The 20,018-nt window shown below is 35.3% G+C and overlaps 1 protein-coding gene across 16 annotated transcripts in view; it reads left to right on the forward strand.

Moving 5' to 3' along the window:
• Positions 1–17,741, forward strand: part of Cadps2 (calcium dependent secretion activator 2) — a 526,649-nt gene extending 508,908 nt beyond the window's left edge. For all 16 annotated transcript variants that reach the window (XM_047562660.1, XM_047562665.1, XM_047562675.1 and 13 more), the window contains 2 exons: positions 12,266–12,370; positions 17,279–17,741. In XM_047562660.1, coding sequence (XP_047418616.1) covers positions 12,266–12,370; positions 17,279–17,452 — 279 coding nt within the window. In that variant the 3' untranslated portion in view covers positions 17,453–17,741. The remainder of the gene's footprint in view (positions 1–12,265; positions 12,371–17,278) is intronic.
• Positions 17,742–20,018: the final 2,277 nt, after the last annotated feature.

Genomic DNA, 20,018 nt, shown 5'->3' on the forward strand with positions numbered 1-20,018 from the left:
ACTCTTGCTTTTGCCTGCGGTGTCCTAACTCACACTGAAGTCATTGGACCACTTTTAAACCTACTCATGGTCAAACCTGTTCTCTCTATTGTCTCATCTGCCTCCTAAAGTGGCATTTGGAGATTGAGCCTGAGCTTTATCCCCCATCAAAGTTTGTTTCTCGGTAAAACCTCTGCTCTCGAATTACAGAATTATAGCTGTCTGGTTCATTTGAGTTAATAATCCTCATTTTAATGTTAAGTTATTATTTGTAAGTGTAAGAATTTATAAAAGGATCTACTTTTGATGTATGGTGTATGCCAAAAGAGCTTTGGCAAGTCCAGACGCCGTTCAGAGAGGCCAAAGGCCCTCATTTGAATCTAAGCTGTTGGTAAATTAAAACCTGAGAAACTTGAGATAAGCGTGCCTAATTGCCTAAAAAACTCAACAAGAAAATGTATTGTAGCTTGTTGATCTTATTTCTTTGATAATTCAAAAGGATCTTCAAGAAATATGTGGACTTCTTACATGGATTCTTGAAATGTGATCGTGGAACACAATTGTCATTTGGCAAATGCCCAGAAGTAGGCATCTTTGCATGAGGCACCTGGACATATGTGGCAGGTCTGGTAGAATCAGCTAATTAACAACACAGGCTTAAACAGGCACCTCATCTGGCAGTGCAGTTAGTTGCCTGATGGTGCTCAGCAGGATTCGGTAGTGCTTTTTATTTTTCTATCCTAATGGTCTGCTGCCCACCTAATTTTGCCTTATTGTCAGTCACTACTTACCGCAGCTTGGGGCCCTCCCAGGAGGCTAAATTATTATCAAAGGATTAGGGAGATGTAGCCTTGCAGCTCTGACATTTCTGATTACTTGTCTATGCCAGAACACTAATTAGCTGTGACTAATTAAGAAAAATGTTCCTGCCATAGAAAACCATTTAAAAGAACTGAGAAGTAGAAAAGCAATTCAAAAGCTGAGCAGTGCTCAGATTTGCTGATGCTCTTTAGATTTTCACTAGAGCCCTAACTCACCTTTAATTGTGCTCAGAAATAAAAAAAAAAGAAGAAAAAAAAGAAATGAAGAAAACTAGAGATTTTTCTTGACTAAGAAAAAAATAAAATTTTTGCTGATTGTCTAAGCTCTTTTAGCAGTAGTAACATTGTCTTTGATGAATGGAAGGCAGCAGAACTTTCATGTTCATCAAGAAATATTTCTAAACGCCAGTTGAAAAATGTGCTTTGTGTTCATCCACCTAAGCCAGGAACAATGACTCAATAGTCAGCAAAGAAATTAGAACATTCTCTCTACTGATTTTATAAAAGTGTTAAATGGATTATAAGCAACACGTTGAGCATTTCCAACCTTATTTAGTATTGATTTCATGCCCCTTTCACCTAGAGAGGGTCTGGAAATTCCAACTCTTGCCGGTAGAGCCTGATTTTAGCACGGTTGACTTTGCATGCCTATACTTCAACTGGCCACTAATGATTTTATTAAAGAAAATGACCAGGTCTCCGGAGACTAGCATCTCCTTCAATTGACCAGTACAGCATCTTCACAGAACTGATAACTACTACTCTCCTTTACTTCAATGCTAACTTCATATGCAAATAACACATGACTACAAGGCCATTTTCTATGGTGACTTTCTCTACTCTCCCTCTGTGAGCCACCTCCTTTGCTAGCCCTCCCCGCCGCCCCCTCTGCAGGATTGGCCACTCGCAAGTGGACACAGCAGTAGCAGCCAGGTTGCCACTATTGACTAAATCCAACCAAAAGAAAATCTGTGTACAGAAGTGGCTTTTGTGGCCAAACACCATTAAATGTGTTGATTGAATGCATTTGCCAGAAACTATATAGAAGAATAATTTATAAAGACACTTAAAAGCACCTAAATTCTAAAGAGAGCCCTCTATTTTCTGACAGACCAGCTCTAGATAAGAGAACACCTAAATTTTGCTGTTTTCATGTAGGCAAAATATTTTGATGGAAAATCCTAACCCCTACCTCACTTAAGTTCTTCATGCCGCATTTTAAACCCATTTTCCCTTTTCCTCTCACTGAAGAACAAAAAGCAGGTAGCCAGCATCCTCTAGGGACTAATCCTTGCTATATATGAAGACTGTTATTAAGGCACCTGTCACCCTTCTCTGCTCCAGGATAAATAATCCCTATTTGTTTAACTTTTCTTCTTAGGTCCCTGTTGTAGCCCTTTAATCATCTTTGTGGTTGTACTTTGAGACTTCTCAAAGTGTCCTCTGTCATGCTCAGGGTTTAGAGTCAGGGGTAGGATGCAGTGTTTGAATGTGGCTGAACAGGATTCTTTTAAGCCTTATTCTACTTAGGCATTCTACATTACTTTCTCGTATTTTGCTCTCCTCATTTCCATAAATTTGGCTCTTTGTATGCCTTATATTTATTTTCATCAACTTTCCTTAGTTACTCCTTTCTGTATATGTTTATTTTATGTTTTTATATATTGTTTTGGTGGTAGATGGACACAATACCTTTATTTATGAGGTGCTGAGGGTCAAACCCAGTGCCTCACACATGCTAGGCAATCACTCTACAACTGAGCCATTGCCCCAACCCTATATATGTTTATTGATGGAGAATATCCATTCAAGCAATGTTTTGCATATATTAAGTCTGGAAAATAAATCTATTTCACTGTTCAATTACCATGTGTGAGGAATGGTAGTGATTGTTGGGATTCAGATGCTTAACAGTGACTTTGTCCCACATAATTAGATATATTTGCCACAATGATTAAATAGGATTCTAATCAAATAGGAAGTTCTACTCCCTCTTATTTCTCATTTTTTCCCATCCAACCTGTACTTATTGATTTTTTTTTTTTTTCAGTACTGGAGATCAAACCTAGGAGCACTTTATCACTGAACTATATCTCCAGCCCTGTTTTTTGTTATTTTTGTTTTATTTTTTTCGCTTAGAGAGAGGGTCTTGTTAAGTTGCCTCAAACATAATCCTCCTGCCTCAGCCTCCCTAGTAGCTGGAATTACAGGGGCATGCCTCCACACCTGGTCATTGAACCTTTTTAAAAATCACACACTGTCCTAGCAGCTGGGAGCACAATATTAAACAAGATAGACAGGTTCCTGCCCTGAAGGTTACTTACATATTTATATCCAAAACCAGTGTTCTTGAGAAATGGTAAAGTTCCACATAGCATGTTGTATTTTTCATCTGCAGAATAAAAATATTCACAGATTTTTTTCAAATGGAAGTACTACAGAGAACTATAATTCAATACCCTTTCAAAATAGACAATAGTGATTACTGATGTTATATATTTATTCTCGCTCTTGTTTCAAGTCGATAATTGGAAATTTTGCAAAGGTTCAGCACCAACAGTTTGGACTTAGTTCCAGAGCTCACAACATTGAATGCTAGGACTTTGAAACAAAACTGTACTCTCCCTTTCTATCTTCCTGGGTTCTTTGCTCAAAAGCCAAGAGAGCTCTCATACTCCCTCAGAGGTCAATGTTCCCACAGCAACAATATTTTCCTGGTGTCTTTCTTAAAAAAACAACTCACAAAGTCAAAAAGTAGAGAAGGTGCCCAGGACACTCACTGGTGAAAACACCCTGAGCAGCCACCATATCTGCATGTATGCCCCACGGCCCCAGATACCCTCCAAGAGTGGGTGTTAGTACCCTGAGCATATACTGAGGTATGGTCTCTGGAGAACCAGTCCAGAGCTGAGCATATCAACCTCACAAGCTCATATGTTAGCATATCTGTGTATGTGTGTGTGTACATGTGGACACTCATATATGTACATAGATGTGGAAGTTTACTAATTTGCAGGACTTCCTCCTTTTTTCACCTATCACCTACAATGAAATTAGACTATCACATTTAAGTTCCATTTTAGTTCTGTGTTGAATTTTTTTAACCAAATGTAGTTGCTTCCTTTTTGATAATTTCTGCAACTTTAGCATCTATTACATTTTCCTATTAATGAAGTTTGATTCAAGCCAGTAGTGAATCTGGCTTGGTTATAAATCTTTTATTTTTCCTGTTGAAATGCTACCCTGATATTTTGTGTATGTCTATATATCTACATATACATACATAGATATACACACATATATAGCATTTTATATTTCTAAATAATTAAAAACAAGTAGTCCTTCAACAGATAGGTAATGCACCCTATGTGCCAGACACTGCTAAGGACTGGCGATATTAATAAAAATAAGGTTCAGTTAATGCCTGTTGGTGTTTATAGCAGATTGAGGCAGACACCTACCACACTGTGCAATATTCTTATAGACACCTGGATAGAGAGCTAGGAGCAGAAAATACGGGAGCACCTAATTCTCCCTGGTAAACAATAATATTGGTTTCGTAGCAAAGATAATGAATGAGCTGAGTCTTAAGGGCAAACAGGAATCTGGCCAGGGAGATCAAGTTGGTAATAAATGTCCAAACCAAGGGACTGGCAGGCCAAGACACCAAAGGTATCCAAAAGTCCAATAGGTAGTAGAGTTGCAGGTCATCAGATTTGCTGCAGATGGCTCCTACAGCAGTGCACCATGAATCAGAGACAGCAAGACAGATGTTTACTCCAATCCAAAAGCAATTTTGGAATGTTTTTCATTTTTTAAAAGTTTGAAATACAAAACCCTTTGAACAGCTAATTCTAATACCTAAGTTTTATCTCCAAACTAAACAGTACTATTCAATTTCAGCTCTAAGACTCCACAATCTTTATCAAGACCCTATATTACTGATTTAAAGTGGAATGCTGACCACAAATTTACATATATTATTCAAAGTGAGTTTTTTAACCAGATGAAAAAAATCATATTGCCTGACTGAATTATTCTTAGAAAATGTCTGTACCCCAAACTGGTACAGACTCCCTCATAACTGGATTGATTTCCGAGTTCAGTCAACCATAAATTAATCATTTCACTTAAAAGATTAACCAAACCAGTATGCATCCCATCACTGGTCACCAAGTAGGGGAGGATGGAACAACTGATTATCTGAAATTTTTACTTTATTTCACTAGTCTTTTTAGCACCAGGAAAGGAGCCACAGAAGAAACTTACAGAGGCACTTGAGTACTTGATAATATATAATATGGCACTGTATGAATTTTAATGCCCTGTACATAGAGAGAGAGGCTCATTTGATATCAGTATTAGTTAGGACATTTTGAATGAAGGGAATTTTGGAATAATGAAGGAATAGTGAATTGAACAGAGCTCATGTAGTTTCTGATTTGTGTAACTTGTCCTGTTATGTAATTTATTCTTCCGTGTAAAGAAGATCTAATTTGTCTAGAACTCTTTCTTTTATTATACTCATGGACTTTTGAAATAGAAAGTATAGATAGAGATCACAAGATAGTATATTCAGCATTCAACATCATTTATTGGGCACCTACTAAATGCCAACACTTCCATGTTAGTGCTTTTTACAGTTTCTATTTCTTAATAGATATTATAATGCTTAGAATTTGCAGAACTTACTAGTAAAATTTAAAAACAGAAAATCAACCCATTTGTGACTTTATTCAACATCAAAGAAAAAGATGTGAAGCAAATAGTTCTCTGATCTGTGTTAAAAAAAAAAAAAATGAAGGAAATCACATATATAGGGTTCCCCCATGCATGAACTAAGGATTTTTCTCCCACTGTTTTTATTGTTGTTGTTTTTGTTGTTGTTGTTTGGTGCCACTGGTGGCACTTAACCACTGAACCACATCCTCAGCCCTTTTTATGTTTTCTTTTGAGGCAGGGTCTCAAGAAGTTGCTTAGGGCCTCACTAAGTTGCTGAGGCTGACTTTGAATTTGCAATCATTCAACCTCAGTCTCCCAACTCACTGAGATTACAGGTGTGTGCCACCGTGCCCAGCACATTGGGGTTTTTTTGTTTGTTTGTTTGTTTTACAGTGGAAATAAGAATATGTTTTTGTGTTTTTAAACATGAGTGGGCATAGCACTTCAAACAACCTTAAGAAGAGAACATGTAAGAGATGAATAGCCTAATAGCCATTTAGCTATTCCTGCACTTCCTAACTGGGAGTGCAGTTCTTCAAAAACTTATTTACATTACCTATTACATCAGTGGATTTACAAATATATCTGGTCTTTGGAAATGTGAATTGCTTCAACCTGCAAGAAAATTTGATGACCTGGTTTGAAACAATGCAAAGGCAGCTCCTACATTTGTGCGCAATCCTGTGTTATAACTGTCAGTGATCTCCAGGAATGAGAGAGGTTGTTTTCTTAGTTTTCTACTAGAAACATCAGATTGTATTGATGGAACAGAAATCCAGGCTGTTTCCTAGGAAGGAATGATATAACATAGTAGTTATAACACAGACTCTGGAGCATATATGTAAATCTCAACCTGCCACCTATTGTACCTGGTGTACAAACTTGAATAAGTGAATTGCTTAATTGAAATTCAGTTTTCTACCTATGTAAGCTTAGTTTTCAGATATACAAAATGGGAATAATAACATCCACTTCATCAAGGTTTTTGTCAGAATTAAATGAAATTTGAACTGATTAACTTGAACTTCCCATAGAAAATAAAGAAAATATCAGATGCTTTTATAATCAGAATTTTTAGAAATAATATCAGTAATAAAAACAACAATAACTAATACTTCTTTTTAAATCTCATTCATTCCTCATTTCATTACTTCATTTTTATAATCTGTATATTAAGAGGCCAAAATGAATAAGTTACAAACAAAATAACAGACCATAGAGTCAGGGAGCTCTAGACTTGCATTTTTCTTTAGTCTGGAAGAATAAAGTTGTATTGAAGCAGCTTGTAAAACCCAAAAGAATAACAATTTGGCTGTTCCTCTTAGTTAATTTTTACAAGAATTACAAACTCATCCTGCTCTTTCCTCTAACAGTCAAATCTAAACTTACGGCAGTTCTATAGGGCATAGGATATTATGTTAAAACTAGAGTCGCAAAATCTGTCCCTACTATTAGAGGTAAACTGAGGTATAGACAAGGCAAGTGACAGGTTCAGTAGTCTAAGAGGGGCTACTGCCCACCCTCCCTGGTTCTTCATTCATGAGTTTTTACTCTCATGTTGACAGCTACCCCTCAGTTGCTGCCAGGTGCAGCTCTGTGTCTGCCCCCTCCCATGAATTTCTCTGGGCCTTGCTGGCAATTTTGGTAGGTGTCGGTTGAGCGCTTCCTGTATTTTTAGCTGTAATAGGCCACTTTCAGTTTTCATTAAGTATAGTCCTTCATCCTATTATAAACCAGCCAAAAAGTCTCACACTTAAAACTTTCAAAATGCTTGTGCTTTGGGGGTCTGTTTTGTGGATCTAGGTATGATAGTTTCAGTGGGATGCTTGAACAGAGGGGGGAAATGATGTCATTATTGTACCAAATTTACCAATAAAAAATTTTTGCATTTGAGTGTTAAGAAATGGGAAGTGACTGAAATAGAGCCATAAATATAGTTATAGTAAGTAGATTGTTGATCAAAGGAACACTCAATGAATAATGGCACATTTATATTTTTAATATACTAGTAAATCCATAAGGCATTCATTTTTCTAAATTTTTGTTGGTCTCCAAAGCAACTAAATGATCCAAAAGGATGGCTTATATTCTCGATCATCTCAAAGCCTGTAGCAGTTAAAAAACAGTGTTCATTCTTTTACTCAATTCAACTTCACATTGAAAAATAACATATTTCCTAAGGTGAGATTTTCTAGGTGTTATTTTATTTCAATACAGTGACTGAACTCTTATAAAATAGCTTCTCTGGAAATAAATGAAGATAATATGTATACATACTGTGGAAATTTAGCCATTCCATGTTTTATTATACTAAAAAGTGTCGGGTTTTTTTTCTTTCTTTTTTCTGTTGTTCACCTATTGAGACAAGCCTAGCTGGAGAAGAATGAAAATAGATAAACTAGTTGCACCAATTCATAATCAATAAAAAGCTAAACACTTAAGCAGAAAATATATCACAGATTTGTGCCCTAGCAAAGCAGCTATTTTTACCTTTCCATCATCATCAGAAGCCGCATTCTGACAGAAATCATTTGGTTGAAGCAGCCGTGATATATAAACCCTATGGGGCCTTGTGATTCAGATTTAGGAATATCAACCACAGAGGGTCTAAAGGCATTGTGCATTAGTATGTATTGAGACCTCTTTCCAGGTGGCAAGCAGCTGGATTTTCGAAAAATAAAACTTCCAAAATAAATGTGAAGGGCTTGTTCCCAGGTGATAAGTGTTATGTTTAATGGAATCATCCTCAAAATGTTATAAGCAAGGCAAAAAGGGAGTTGTGCATATTTAATATATTTGTTTTGTATTTCCACTGGTCAACAGAATAATGAAATTCCTTAACTACTTCTCTTTAACTTGCATGAAGAAAGCACGGTATGTTGCTAAATCTCTTTTCACCAGCTCTGCGGAGAAACAACTTTAATCCTTGTTAGAAAATTGCCGAGTCTGGGACTGACAAAGAGCTCATGCTTGTTCTATTGTTAGTGCTCCTGGGCCCCAAGAGCAGAGCCCTTTACAGCTGCGTGGATCCCGCCCGGCTCAGCTGCACTATTTAGGAGAGGAGGTTTGTCAATTTCTATTGACAATGGAGAGAGTTTTTCAGGGCCTGTAGCAGTGCTGACACAGTTGGGGATCAACGCCAGCCATTCAGACTGCACCCTCTTTCATTGCTTTGGTTTGTTAATTCAAGACTAAAGGTCCACTGAGGGGGTTCAGGGTGTTTAAGAAAGCTGATGAACTGTTTAAGAAAGCTGATGAACTGCAAGCGTTTATAGCCCTGGTGTGGCAATTTCCATAGTCAGTGGCAACTCCTGGCACTGAGGGAGCTGTGTCCTTGTTGACCCTCTTGTTATTAAAAATGCACAAGTGCTGCGCTTCTCAATATTTCAACACTCTTTCATCGTCAATACCACCTTCTGAGCCCTTCAGCTTGTTGCTTGCTCTAAAGATCTTCTTAGATTGGGTTTGAAAACTTCACCTTAAACACTAGATTAGACTGATGTTCTGTTTTCCGTGCTCCTGTTGATTTGTTGAACCTTCCCAGGGCTGGAAAGCAAGTAGCAGCTTGATGGGGAGACGGGCTGCTAATATGATTTACCAGTCTACAGTCATGCACAATAAGTGTGAATAAATACAAGGGTCTCACAGAGTCAACCCTAGCCTTTCCTTTTCTTTTATTTTCGCTTTAAAAGAGATATCTCAAGAAAATGAAGTGAGTAATGCATGCCCTTACAGGAGTTGAATGAACCACAAAAAAGAAAAAAAAACACACACACACATATTTTTTGTTAAAGTGGTAGGCTGCTGTCATGGACTGATGTAGAAAAAAATTGTAAAATATACAGTTACTGCTTTATTCCTGTGTAGACCAAAGCAAAGAATAAAACAGTAATGCCATGCCGTTGGCTTCACTGGGGGTGTGGAGCCCAGTCCCTGTCATCCCCTGAAGGGATGACAGCCAAGTTATTTGACAAAATTAACTTTTCCAAAATGAAAAGGCATTCCCTAATGTTTGGACTTTACTGCACATTCACCCTTTTCAAGTTTTTTTTTTTTTTTTTTTCATTGTTTGATTCTGGAGGTTGGTTTGATTTGGTTCCGTGGGGAGTAACGAAGTCAGCCTAGTTTTGACTTTGAAGATTAAAAAAATGGGACCTACTGTATTTTCAGCTCTCAAAAGAGAGGCACATTAATTTCAGCACCAGAATTAGGAAAGTGCTGGACCTTTCTGTTGGTGGCTTTGTTTCTTTGGGGGTTGGGGGGTTGCCTCCAGTTTCACCATATACAAGAAAGCAGCAATGTAGTGGGAATTTTGTCCTCGGTCGCCTATTCTCAGTGGCAGCTCTGAGCTAAGCTACCACTTTCCCTTAATCATCTGCTCAGTTTAGCTGCAATTCTTCTTTAAAAGCCGAAAATATAGCCTCATCGAACAGGAAAATTATTCCTAGAGACTTTTCCTCATAGAATAACTTGTTGCCTTCAAAGTAAGATAATGCTTAAACATTTTACTCTTAAGAGTTCTCTTTTTCTCTATATTTATTTGTAGGTTATTTTATTCCTAAATTCCTTCTCCTAGTTATTATTTTGGCATTCTGTTTTTAAAGAAGTGTTATCAATAACTTTCTGTGTTACATTAAAGGCCCTTTCAATTATCATGTAATCATAAGTTGCATTACATATAATGAGACATGCAGTTAAATTATTAAATTATAGAAGGGGTTTTTTAAGAATATAAAGATACATATGGAGTAATTTCAAGTATTTTCATTTCCCTCATGCTTATGCAGCTTACCATGTAACTGCACAGTCTTAACAGATCAACTAATAGGTTTTGCAAGACTTCATACAATGTGTAGTAATTTCTGTCCTCCAACAAAATCGAAAATTTTACTATCCATTCCAATAAGACTATAATTTTAAGAGTCTAATCCACTTTGACAACCTTTCAGCTTTCAGATTATTGGGAGAGTGGTGTGGGGTAAGGATTTTAATTCAGCATACTCATTCAGTATTGCAGTCCATACCTGTGTTTACTTGTATAAAAAAAGAACTCAAGAAGTTGAGGCTATAAATAATTTGCAATAAGGAAGTATAGAACTTAAATAAAGTCAGAAATTAAAGTGAGTATGTGCCTATAAAAGATTTTGAGATCTCACATGTCACTAAGATACTGAATTCACTAGCAGTTTATTTTTTAAGACTTTAGGAGTGTATATATCTCATGTTATAAAAGTATTTCTAATATTTTCACATGTCCTGAAAAATAAGAAAGTATTCATTAGGAAGGAGCAAAACTACATACATTAATAACATTTTCTAAAAAACCAGACTATCCTACAATTTAAAAACTTGGCATTTTCAGTTACCCATTTGATTGATAGTATTTAGGAAATCAGTTATTCATTTTCATTTGCTTACCTCATTTTATGCATGTATGTTCAGCAAAATAACAAATTAGTAGAAATAAATGGTGAAATATGAAACTAATTCATTTTTAATTTATATGGAAAATGCCATTTCCTATTATACTGAAATGTATCTGAACAGTGTTAATAAATACAAGTCCAGATGAATTTCACATGTGCCTCCCTTAAGATTTCTCTTAGATATTTACTGTTTTATTATTATTATGGAGAAAAAATATTTAAGACTTTCTTCTGTGTTTGAATATTTAAAACCATGTGTGTGCTCATATATGATCTGTCCTAGCATTCTGTTTGTGTATACAAGCAAGGCACAAAATCACTTCTCTTTTAAAAAATCCTTTGTCATTTGCTAAGTGCTGAATAGACATTGATATTTCTGTTACCTGAATGAGTAGCATTATTCTTATAGTATTACCTAAACCTAGCTTTGTTACTGACTTCCTTAAAAAGTCACCATTCATGCTGGACTGACCTTTTGTTTTTGAAAATAGGAAACAAAATTTCTCCTTTCTTTTTTCTTCTCATAACATTATATAGGAGCAGGAAATTACATTTAGAGGAATTTCAGTGTTCCCCTCAAGGGAGTTGTAGTAAATAGACAAAAAGTACAAAACCCCTAAAAACACTTGCAAAATGAAACAGGTTCTTTCCTTTTATAATCTGGTCAAACACTTCTGTTTTATAATTCTTATATGACACAAGATTTCCATCTTAATACTGTTCCTTTCTGTTATCTCAAAAAATCTTGGCAAATACTTAACTCAGAGTAGATAAAGGTCTGGTTGAGGATTGATGTTTAGTAAGCTGTGGATATTTTTTTTGGCCATCATTCATTCAAAATGTTATTTCTAGGTATTGACGACATGGTTTATCCCATAACACATTTACCATTTGAGTTTTACATATTATGTAGGCTAGTAGGAAATTTTCTTTTGAAAACAATTTACCTGTTATTCTCTGCTGCTTGATTCTCCATTCAGCTCCATAATATGTATTTAGTACCCATTGTTACTCACAAATTACAAAGCAGGCCACTAGGCTGCAAAGTGCAAAAACACTGTTTCCCATGAATATGTTACAGCTGAAAGACTGTAATGTTAATTCATGTAAAGCACAGCCTAGGTCAACTTAGCAGATTTCCTAGCAAAACATGCAATTCTCTTAACAGGAAATTATAGCATTATTGACTTCAAGTGCTGATCTGTGGTCATTTCAGAGTGTTTCATTACCCCCTCATTACCGAATCTGTTAAATGAATACTGTAGAGGTTGTTTTCTTTTTTGTTCTCCCCCCCTCTGCCCCCATTCTTCTTTCCAGCAATGGTACAGCAACTCCATGAAAGTCATTTGTGTATGGTTGGCTGATAGACTAGACCTCCAGCTTCATATTTACCAACTGAAGACACTCATCAAGATTGTGAAGGTAAATGAAATGTGTCTAGATGTCAATTGCCCACAAAGTTATAAAGAATAATGCAGATATTGTCATACCAAACAAAATAATGTTTGATATAACGGAGTGAATGTAAGTACTTAAAAAGCATAACTTAGTAACAGTGATGTGCTATCATTTACTTCCATCTTTACCTGAATTACCAAATAATGGTCTTTTTTGCACTAATAAAAAATATTTGTTAGTGAGTAATCACATTTTTAAATGATATACATAAATCCACTAGCACATTTCTTAAGAATAAAAGTGTTCTCTCATAATTCATTCATTTCATATTCATTAGGATCATGTATTATTATGAGAACTTTGAACTGTATTTGTCAATAGAATAAGGAGAATCTTTGTTATTTTATTATATCCTGGTATGAAAGTATTACATTATCACTGCCTAAATTATTGTGTAAGCACGCCCCATCTTAGACATAAAAGATGAGCATTTTGAGTGTTGAAGATCATCCAGAACAACTAGTGCAGATGTCATGTAAGTTCAACCAGCCATTTTGACCTTGCATTTTCTTGCTCTTCAAGAGAAAAGGTAATGACCCATATATTGTATCTATTGAGTAGGGGCTATAAAATAATATAGTTCTTCAACATGAGTTTTCACACTTTGTAAATTCTAGTGGAAGTAAAAGATTTATCCCAAGTTTAACTTTTCTTAAAGTTGAAACAGAATTCCACTTAGGCTAAAAACATAACTCTATCCTACTGATCAACGGAAGGTCTTTACTTTCATTTTGTTCTTACTGATGTTACACATGTGTGGGTGCTCCTAGACATAATGTGAATTTTGCAGATGTATGTGTATGTACACACATGCACACTGGTTCTCAAAGTGTCATTACAGACACAGCATTAGTAGCATCACCTGGGAACTTGGAACTACAAGTTCCTGGGTCTTACCCCAGACCTATGAAATCAAAAGCTGAGGGTAAGCCCAGCAATCTATATATTAACAAAACCTTCAGAGGAGTCTAGTCATTGCCAAAGTTTGTGAAGAATCACTCTTTTACATTATTTTTTTAAAGTTTCTAAATTTAAATGGTTTCCATCATTGTCTTGGTTCTGCAGTCTAATTCAAACATGAAATTTTTGTGCTGTAGAGACACAGGTTATCACAGATTAGAAGGAACCACAAACAGGAAAATTCTGTTCCAAAGTCAGAAACTGGCCAATCTACTGAGAGGTAGAACCAAATCTAAAATGCCACAATAATAGTTATGGTGATCAGTCCTAAATAACCCATAAAGTAACTATTACGCACAGCATTTTAATATTCTACCCACATATTACTTTCAGTGAACAAAATATATTTGATCCAGAACACTTCTTACCAGATATTATTTATTTTCTAAAAAACTAGAAGCACTTTGATCTGTTCATATTCAGCTTAATTCTCCATTGTTTGTTCCTTGTTTCTGTAAATGTGACATGGAGAGCTTTAAGTGAAGTTTGTTTTTCAAAAAAGAGAATCTCCATAATATGTTTACCTTCCAAAAATATCTATCTGTTCAGGTTGCAGCCCATGTTGTGATTCACATAAGGATTAGCTGGTTATCCTGGCCATCAGCCATATTTTCAAATCAGTGTCTTCTCTATTCAGGATGTCAGAAGTTACATATTCAGCCAACTGGTGTTAGCTGGTAGATTGTTAAGCTCTTTGTTTTGTTTTGAGAACTAAAATCTCCATTTTTTATTTGCCTGTCATTTGTTTCTTCAAAGTTAATCTTTTTCTCACATCTACATGTCTAAATAATTAATGATCAAGCATCAGTGAAATTATTTTCAGCTTTACTGAGGTATAATTGACAAATTAAAATTATTTATACTCAAGGATATAATGTGACTATAGTGAATAACAACATATTGCATATATAAAATTTGCTAAGAGACTAGATCTAAAGTACACTCACCAGTTAATATTTTGTCAGAAAAGGACAAATAGCAATTTTATAAATTATACAGTGACACTTGTATTATACTCTTCTTCATTAAAATCATCTTATTTTATTATAGTCTTCATTATGATTGTCAATAGTCAAAATTGATAAATATAAAATTAGATTTCATACGTATGTTTGACTTTCCATTTTTGCTTTTCATAAGCAATCCCTAAGGCTCAGCCAGTGCTTTCTTGGGCTAATAGATTTAAACAAGTCATAGAGTTCTTTTTAATAATTAAAAATGACTATATTCATAAGTACAATCAGGGCGAATTGATGAATTAATGTCCTAATTGTTTTTTCTTCACTTTGAATATAAACAGTCTTTACCAATTTCATACATAGGTTCATCATTCTTTAGAACCTGTATGGTTTTGTCATTTTCCTATGAATTTTTATGAAGCCATTAAATAACACATGTATAGAATTGTGAAGGCCTGTAAATGGGCTTTCCTTCCACCCAGGTCACATGGACTTGACCTGCATATTACAGCAGAGTTGTACATTCAACCCAGGAGCCAAGCTACTTGACTCTAGCAGTCTCTCTTACTCCTCGCAGGCATTGTCATTCTTCTGTGCCCAAGGAGACCCAGAGGTCATCAAAACATATATGATAGTCACCTCTGCTCTACAAAGACACATACACATAGTTGGTTCACTCATATTGCTGAGAAAAGAAAACAAAATACACCCCAGGAAGATTTCCATGAAAAATTAGTCTCGTGAAATTACTTGAGAAGTTTTAACATCAAAATGATTTATTTGGGAAGGAAGTAGAATTGCCAAATAATAACATTGGCTGTTGAATTTACATTCTTCCTAGTGGTCAAAGGGTATTTAAAAGTAGATAACATTAATCAGCTGCCTCTTTTGCTAGAAGAAAAGAAGACAAGTGAGCAGCACGCTGAGGCAGGCACTTGTCTTAAATAAGAGCCAACAAGGCCATTGCAGCAGCCAGATTGGATATCCAAGTGCTGGTAACATTTTATGAATCCTAGAGAATGAGAGATTGCAGGATGTCTACCTTGTACCTCACCTAACTGCTTGTTACTTGCTAATAGAATAAGTAAGTGGCCTTAATTGTATGTAAATCAAAAAGCCCTTGGGACTACAAAGCCACCATTCAACTTATTTATAATTAAGCTAAGTCTTAAGGAAAATTATTCCAGTAAAACATGAAAGTCAGATCCAAATATACAACAGTCAGTGTGACAGTAGTAATTTATATCAAATGCATCATCTGTGAGTGAATATTTTGTGTGCTCAATGTGGTTTTCATCTGACTACAAAATAATGATAGACTTGAACACAAATCTCTGTGGTACTAATGCCATGTATATTAGTTACTAAATTCTCTAGACAAAAATTTGCATTTAAGAATTACTTCACAGGTTCTGATGTGTGTTCCCTTGAGTTTGAGTATGAGATCCTATCACTTTAGTCATAACAACTTATGACGTAGAATAAACTTATAACTTCCTCACAACAAGCTCATTCAGTTGAGAAAGAGAAAGGTGGTGAATTGTATGCCTTCAAAAACTTTAAAATTTCAGTGAAAATAGAGTTGGTCTCTTAAGAAAATTATGAAATTTAAGGAAATTTTGTCTAAATTGTTTAGACCAGCTGTGTTAATTGAGGGAGCCTAAGATATACTTCATAACTCATGTGAATATACCATTAGTTCAAATGTCTGAGTGTTCTGGTATTTTCTGAATGTTGTGATAGAAGTATTCTGAACACATCTGTTAAGTAAAATCAAGCATCTCGTACTATTAATTTCCAGCTACTAGAATTGTGATTTGGGACCATGAAAGACAATATATCTCCTTCTTATTTAACTCTTTTCATCTATTAAGTGCAAACAACAACCAAAAACAAACAAAAGAAGTGGCTACCAGCAATCATTTGGAACAGAACAGTGACTGATATATACTGGTACTTTGACCAGTCCATTGAAGTTTAGCTACTTAATACTAAAAATCTAAAATAGGACAGTAAAAAATTGCAAAGGATATTTAGCACTGAAGATGGCCTTTGAAGTGCCCCAACTGGATGAAATATCTTCATTTTCTCTTTGTTTCTCTATTCAAGGAAAAAAATGATGATATGCCATCCTGTTTAGTCATGAACAATATGTGAAGATCATCATACTTTAAAAAGTGAACATAAGGGGAGCTTTATAAATTACATATTTTAAGTGCCACAGGAGTTTTAAATAATAATATTTGTTCTATTTTATGTAGAATATGTTATAACATATAAATTATAACTGATTGTCTTATAAAAAATATAAATACTTGTTTTATCATCCTATATATGGAAAATTTTTGCCAGAATTTAGTACTTTTCATTCTAAGGTTATTTCAAAGAGAAAGGGAAAAATTCTTACAGGTATTTAGGTGTACACAAATTTTTATAGAGTGGTACATATAAATACATTTTATAATTCACAAATGCTAAGACTGTGAGTTTCTTTTACTAATAATACACCTTATCCCCTAAAACTCATGCATTTAAAATGAAATGTATCTTTCCATATTAAAGGAAAGGCTTCTTACTTTAAAAACTAAAAATTTATTTTTATGAAAAAAATAAGTATATACATTTATCTTTGTTACAGATTATTGAAATAGTAAATTCTGTGTAATTAGGAATGGGGAAGGAGAGCTAATTTGTCATTTGATAATCACAACATCTTGAACTATTCATAGTGATTGCAGTTTAGGTAGCACTGTTTAAAAATCATTCATCCCACCTTTCTTCCCAGAAATCCACCAAAAAGATGATTGACACAGGCAGCCACAATTTGAATTCATTAGTGGATTTTCCAAGATGATTTTTGAAATGCCACCTGAGTGCATATACTTATACATGTAGACATACACACAAATGTGTATTCTAACTTATCTAAGCAAATTCTCCCTTCTTCCTACAGAAAACCTACAGGGACTTCCGACTGCAGGGTGTGTTGGAAGGAACACTGAACAGTAAGACATATGACACCCTGCACAGACGCCTAACAGTAGAGGAGGCGACTGCCTCTGTTTCAGAAGGTGGGGGACTTCAGGGCATTACCATGAAAGACAGTGACGAAGAAGAAGAGGGCTGAAGACACACAGTTCTGGAGAAGGAAGGAGGACCTAGAATTGTTATTGTTTTGGGGTTTTTTTATTTATTTTATTTTATTTTATTTTATTTTATTTTTGTAACTTGTTCTTGTAATTACATTTGTTGTCTTGACCAAATAAAAATGCTTGTATTTCTGTAAGAAGTAAACCTGGGGGTGGAGTTAAAAGGGAAAATGCCAAGTCTATTTTGGAAGAAGATCCTTCTCGGTGGTATAGCTTGACCTAAAAAGATCTGTTTGTGATTGGAACAGGAACTTTTTTTTTTTTTTTTTTTTTTTTTAGCAAATTTGACCTCTTTTTTTTTTTTCTGTAATTACATCAAAGTAATGTCCTGTGTGTAAAGTGAGATATGTATTTCCCATGATACAACATTGTGAGAAGAAGCTACTTCTGATCACTGCACCAACTCTATTGTACCTTTGTTAAAATGATGTGTACCTTACAATTTATAATTTATGCATAAGGATTGTTTTGTAGTTAATTTACCAGTGTTGTGATGTGTATAAAAACTCTGACCTTGGTTTTCATTACTCTAAATTGGTCTGTAGGTGTTGTCCTGGGCTTAAAGGACTTTCAACTCTAAACATAGACTAGATTATACAATGGCTTGTGTCTTGTTCCATTCTGAACATTTTTTTCAAGTGTAAGAAATCTCAAGGTGTGCTTCCATCAATATACCATACTCCCCTACTTCTAAGTATAACAGCTTGCAGGCAATAAAAATCCATTTGGTCATAATTTCTGTATTTATTAGACTTGTATAGATTAAATGCAGTAAAATATGTTTGCAATATTTCACACCTCCCAAATCTCTGACTATGTGTCTTTGGTTTTTGTGGCATTTGTTTTGTTATGTTTTCAAGTAAATAAGCACTTTATTTTATGTCTAGTAGGTGCACAGATTGGCTAAAATGATTACTATGATAGTATATATCCATAGCAAAGGAAATATTACATACTCAAATAGTGTATATTAGTAATTAATGTTAGCTAATAATTAGTCATGCTTGTAATGTTCACTAGCAATTGGCACTCTTGGTAGTAATTCCCTCATAATATTTTCTTGCCAGGATTTGGAAAGGTAGTAGTAGTAGTATGCTTGGTAATTTCTCTATGAATTTTTATTTTTGTAATTTTTCCTAAAATATACTGGAATATTGTGCTGCTTCATTCATTCATAAGTAATTTTTTTTTTAGATGAAGTCTTAAAGCATTGTCCAAGCTTGCCTCTAACTCTTGGGTTCAAGTAATCCTCCTGCCTTAGCCTCCTCAGTAGCCAGGACTATAGACACATATCAACCCACACCCCCAGCTATATTCATAAGTAATTTTTTTTAATGCTAGTAACCAAAGCCATCTCTACCACTAAACTAACATCCCCAGTCTTTTAATTATGTTTGATTTTGAGGCAGGGTCTTGCTAAGTTACCCAGGTTGACCTCAAATTCCGTGTTCTTCTACATTAACCTCCTGTGTGCCTGGGATTACAGCTGTGTGCCACTGGCCCCCCTTATTAGTAATTTTTCAATGAAGTCAGTTAACACAAAATGAGTGGAAATATCCCTGAATGCATGGAAAGTTATGTTCTAAAACTTTAGAAATTAAATACCTTGAACCTCCAAATGTATTCTCTATAAATGGTGGTTATATAGCCAGACTAGTCCACAAAAATCTGTTGAAGTTTATTATATAGTATTGTTTGGGCTCAACTGTTAAGTCCTGGGGGTAAGATAAGCATGAAGGAAGGTAGTGTCTTCCCCTTGGCTTGGTGAGAGACTAACTTTACCAAGGCAATGCTTTCAAAAGGGATGCCCTCCCTCTACCTTCACACTGGAGACCCTTTACTTCAGGCCCTCAAATGTCAAGTCATACCACCATAAACTTCTCTGTGGTCCCCTTCCCAGGCTTTCTTCTCCAAAGCTCAAATTGTTCTAGGCTTGGAAATTACCTACACTTTGTGTGTGCTGGAGATTGAACCCAAGTCCTGAGCTACACCCCAGTGTCCCTTCTTTTTGTTTAAATAAAATGTCCATTTTCTTGATATTGCTTATCTGCGTGTATTTGACCTATATGTCCTAAAGTGTGACAACTCTACTGGAACTTTTTTTTTTTTTTTTTTTTTTTTAAATAAAGTACTCAAAGAAATGGTCCCTCTGATAGGAATCAAAAATAAAAGGGGAAAGTAGGTGGTACATGGGAAAGTCGGGCCCAGAGGGCCTTTCTGCTTGCTTCTCTGGGCTGTTCAGACTTTGGAAGTTCTCTCCAGATTGTGATCTTTACCCCTTTATTTTTCTACTCAGGATTTCTAAAAACTCCATTCCCACCTTCCACCTGATGTTTTCCTAGCAAGAACGGTAACAGTCCAAGGTAGGTCATAGAACTGCCCACATTTTTCTGGTGACTACCTTATTAAGTCACAAAAGGGGGTGAATAAAATTTATAAAGTAACTTTGAAAAGTGAAAAGTTTTTTGGGGGGGTTTTGCCCAGAAATTCCCTTTGACCTATCTGCAAATTGCTTGAAATGACTATTAATGTCTATTAAAGGAA

The sequence above is a fragment of the Sciurus carolinensis genome, chromosome 8 (assembly GCF_902686445.1).
Source record: "Sciurus carolinensis chromosome 8, mSciCar1.2, whole genome shotgun sequence".
Lineage (NCBI taxonomy): Eukaryota > Metazoa > Chordata > Mammalia > Rodentia > Sciuridae > Sciurus > Sciurus carolinensis.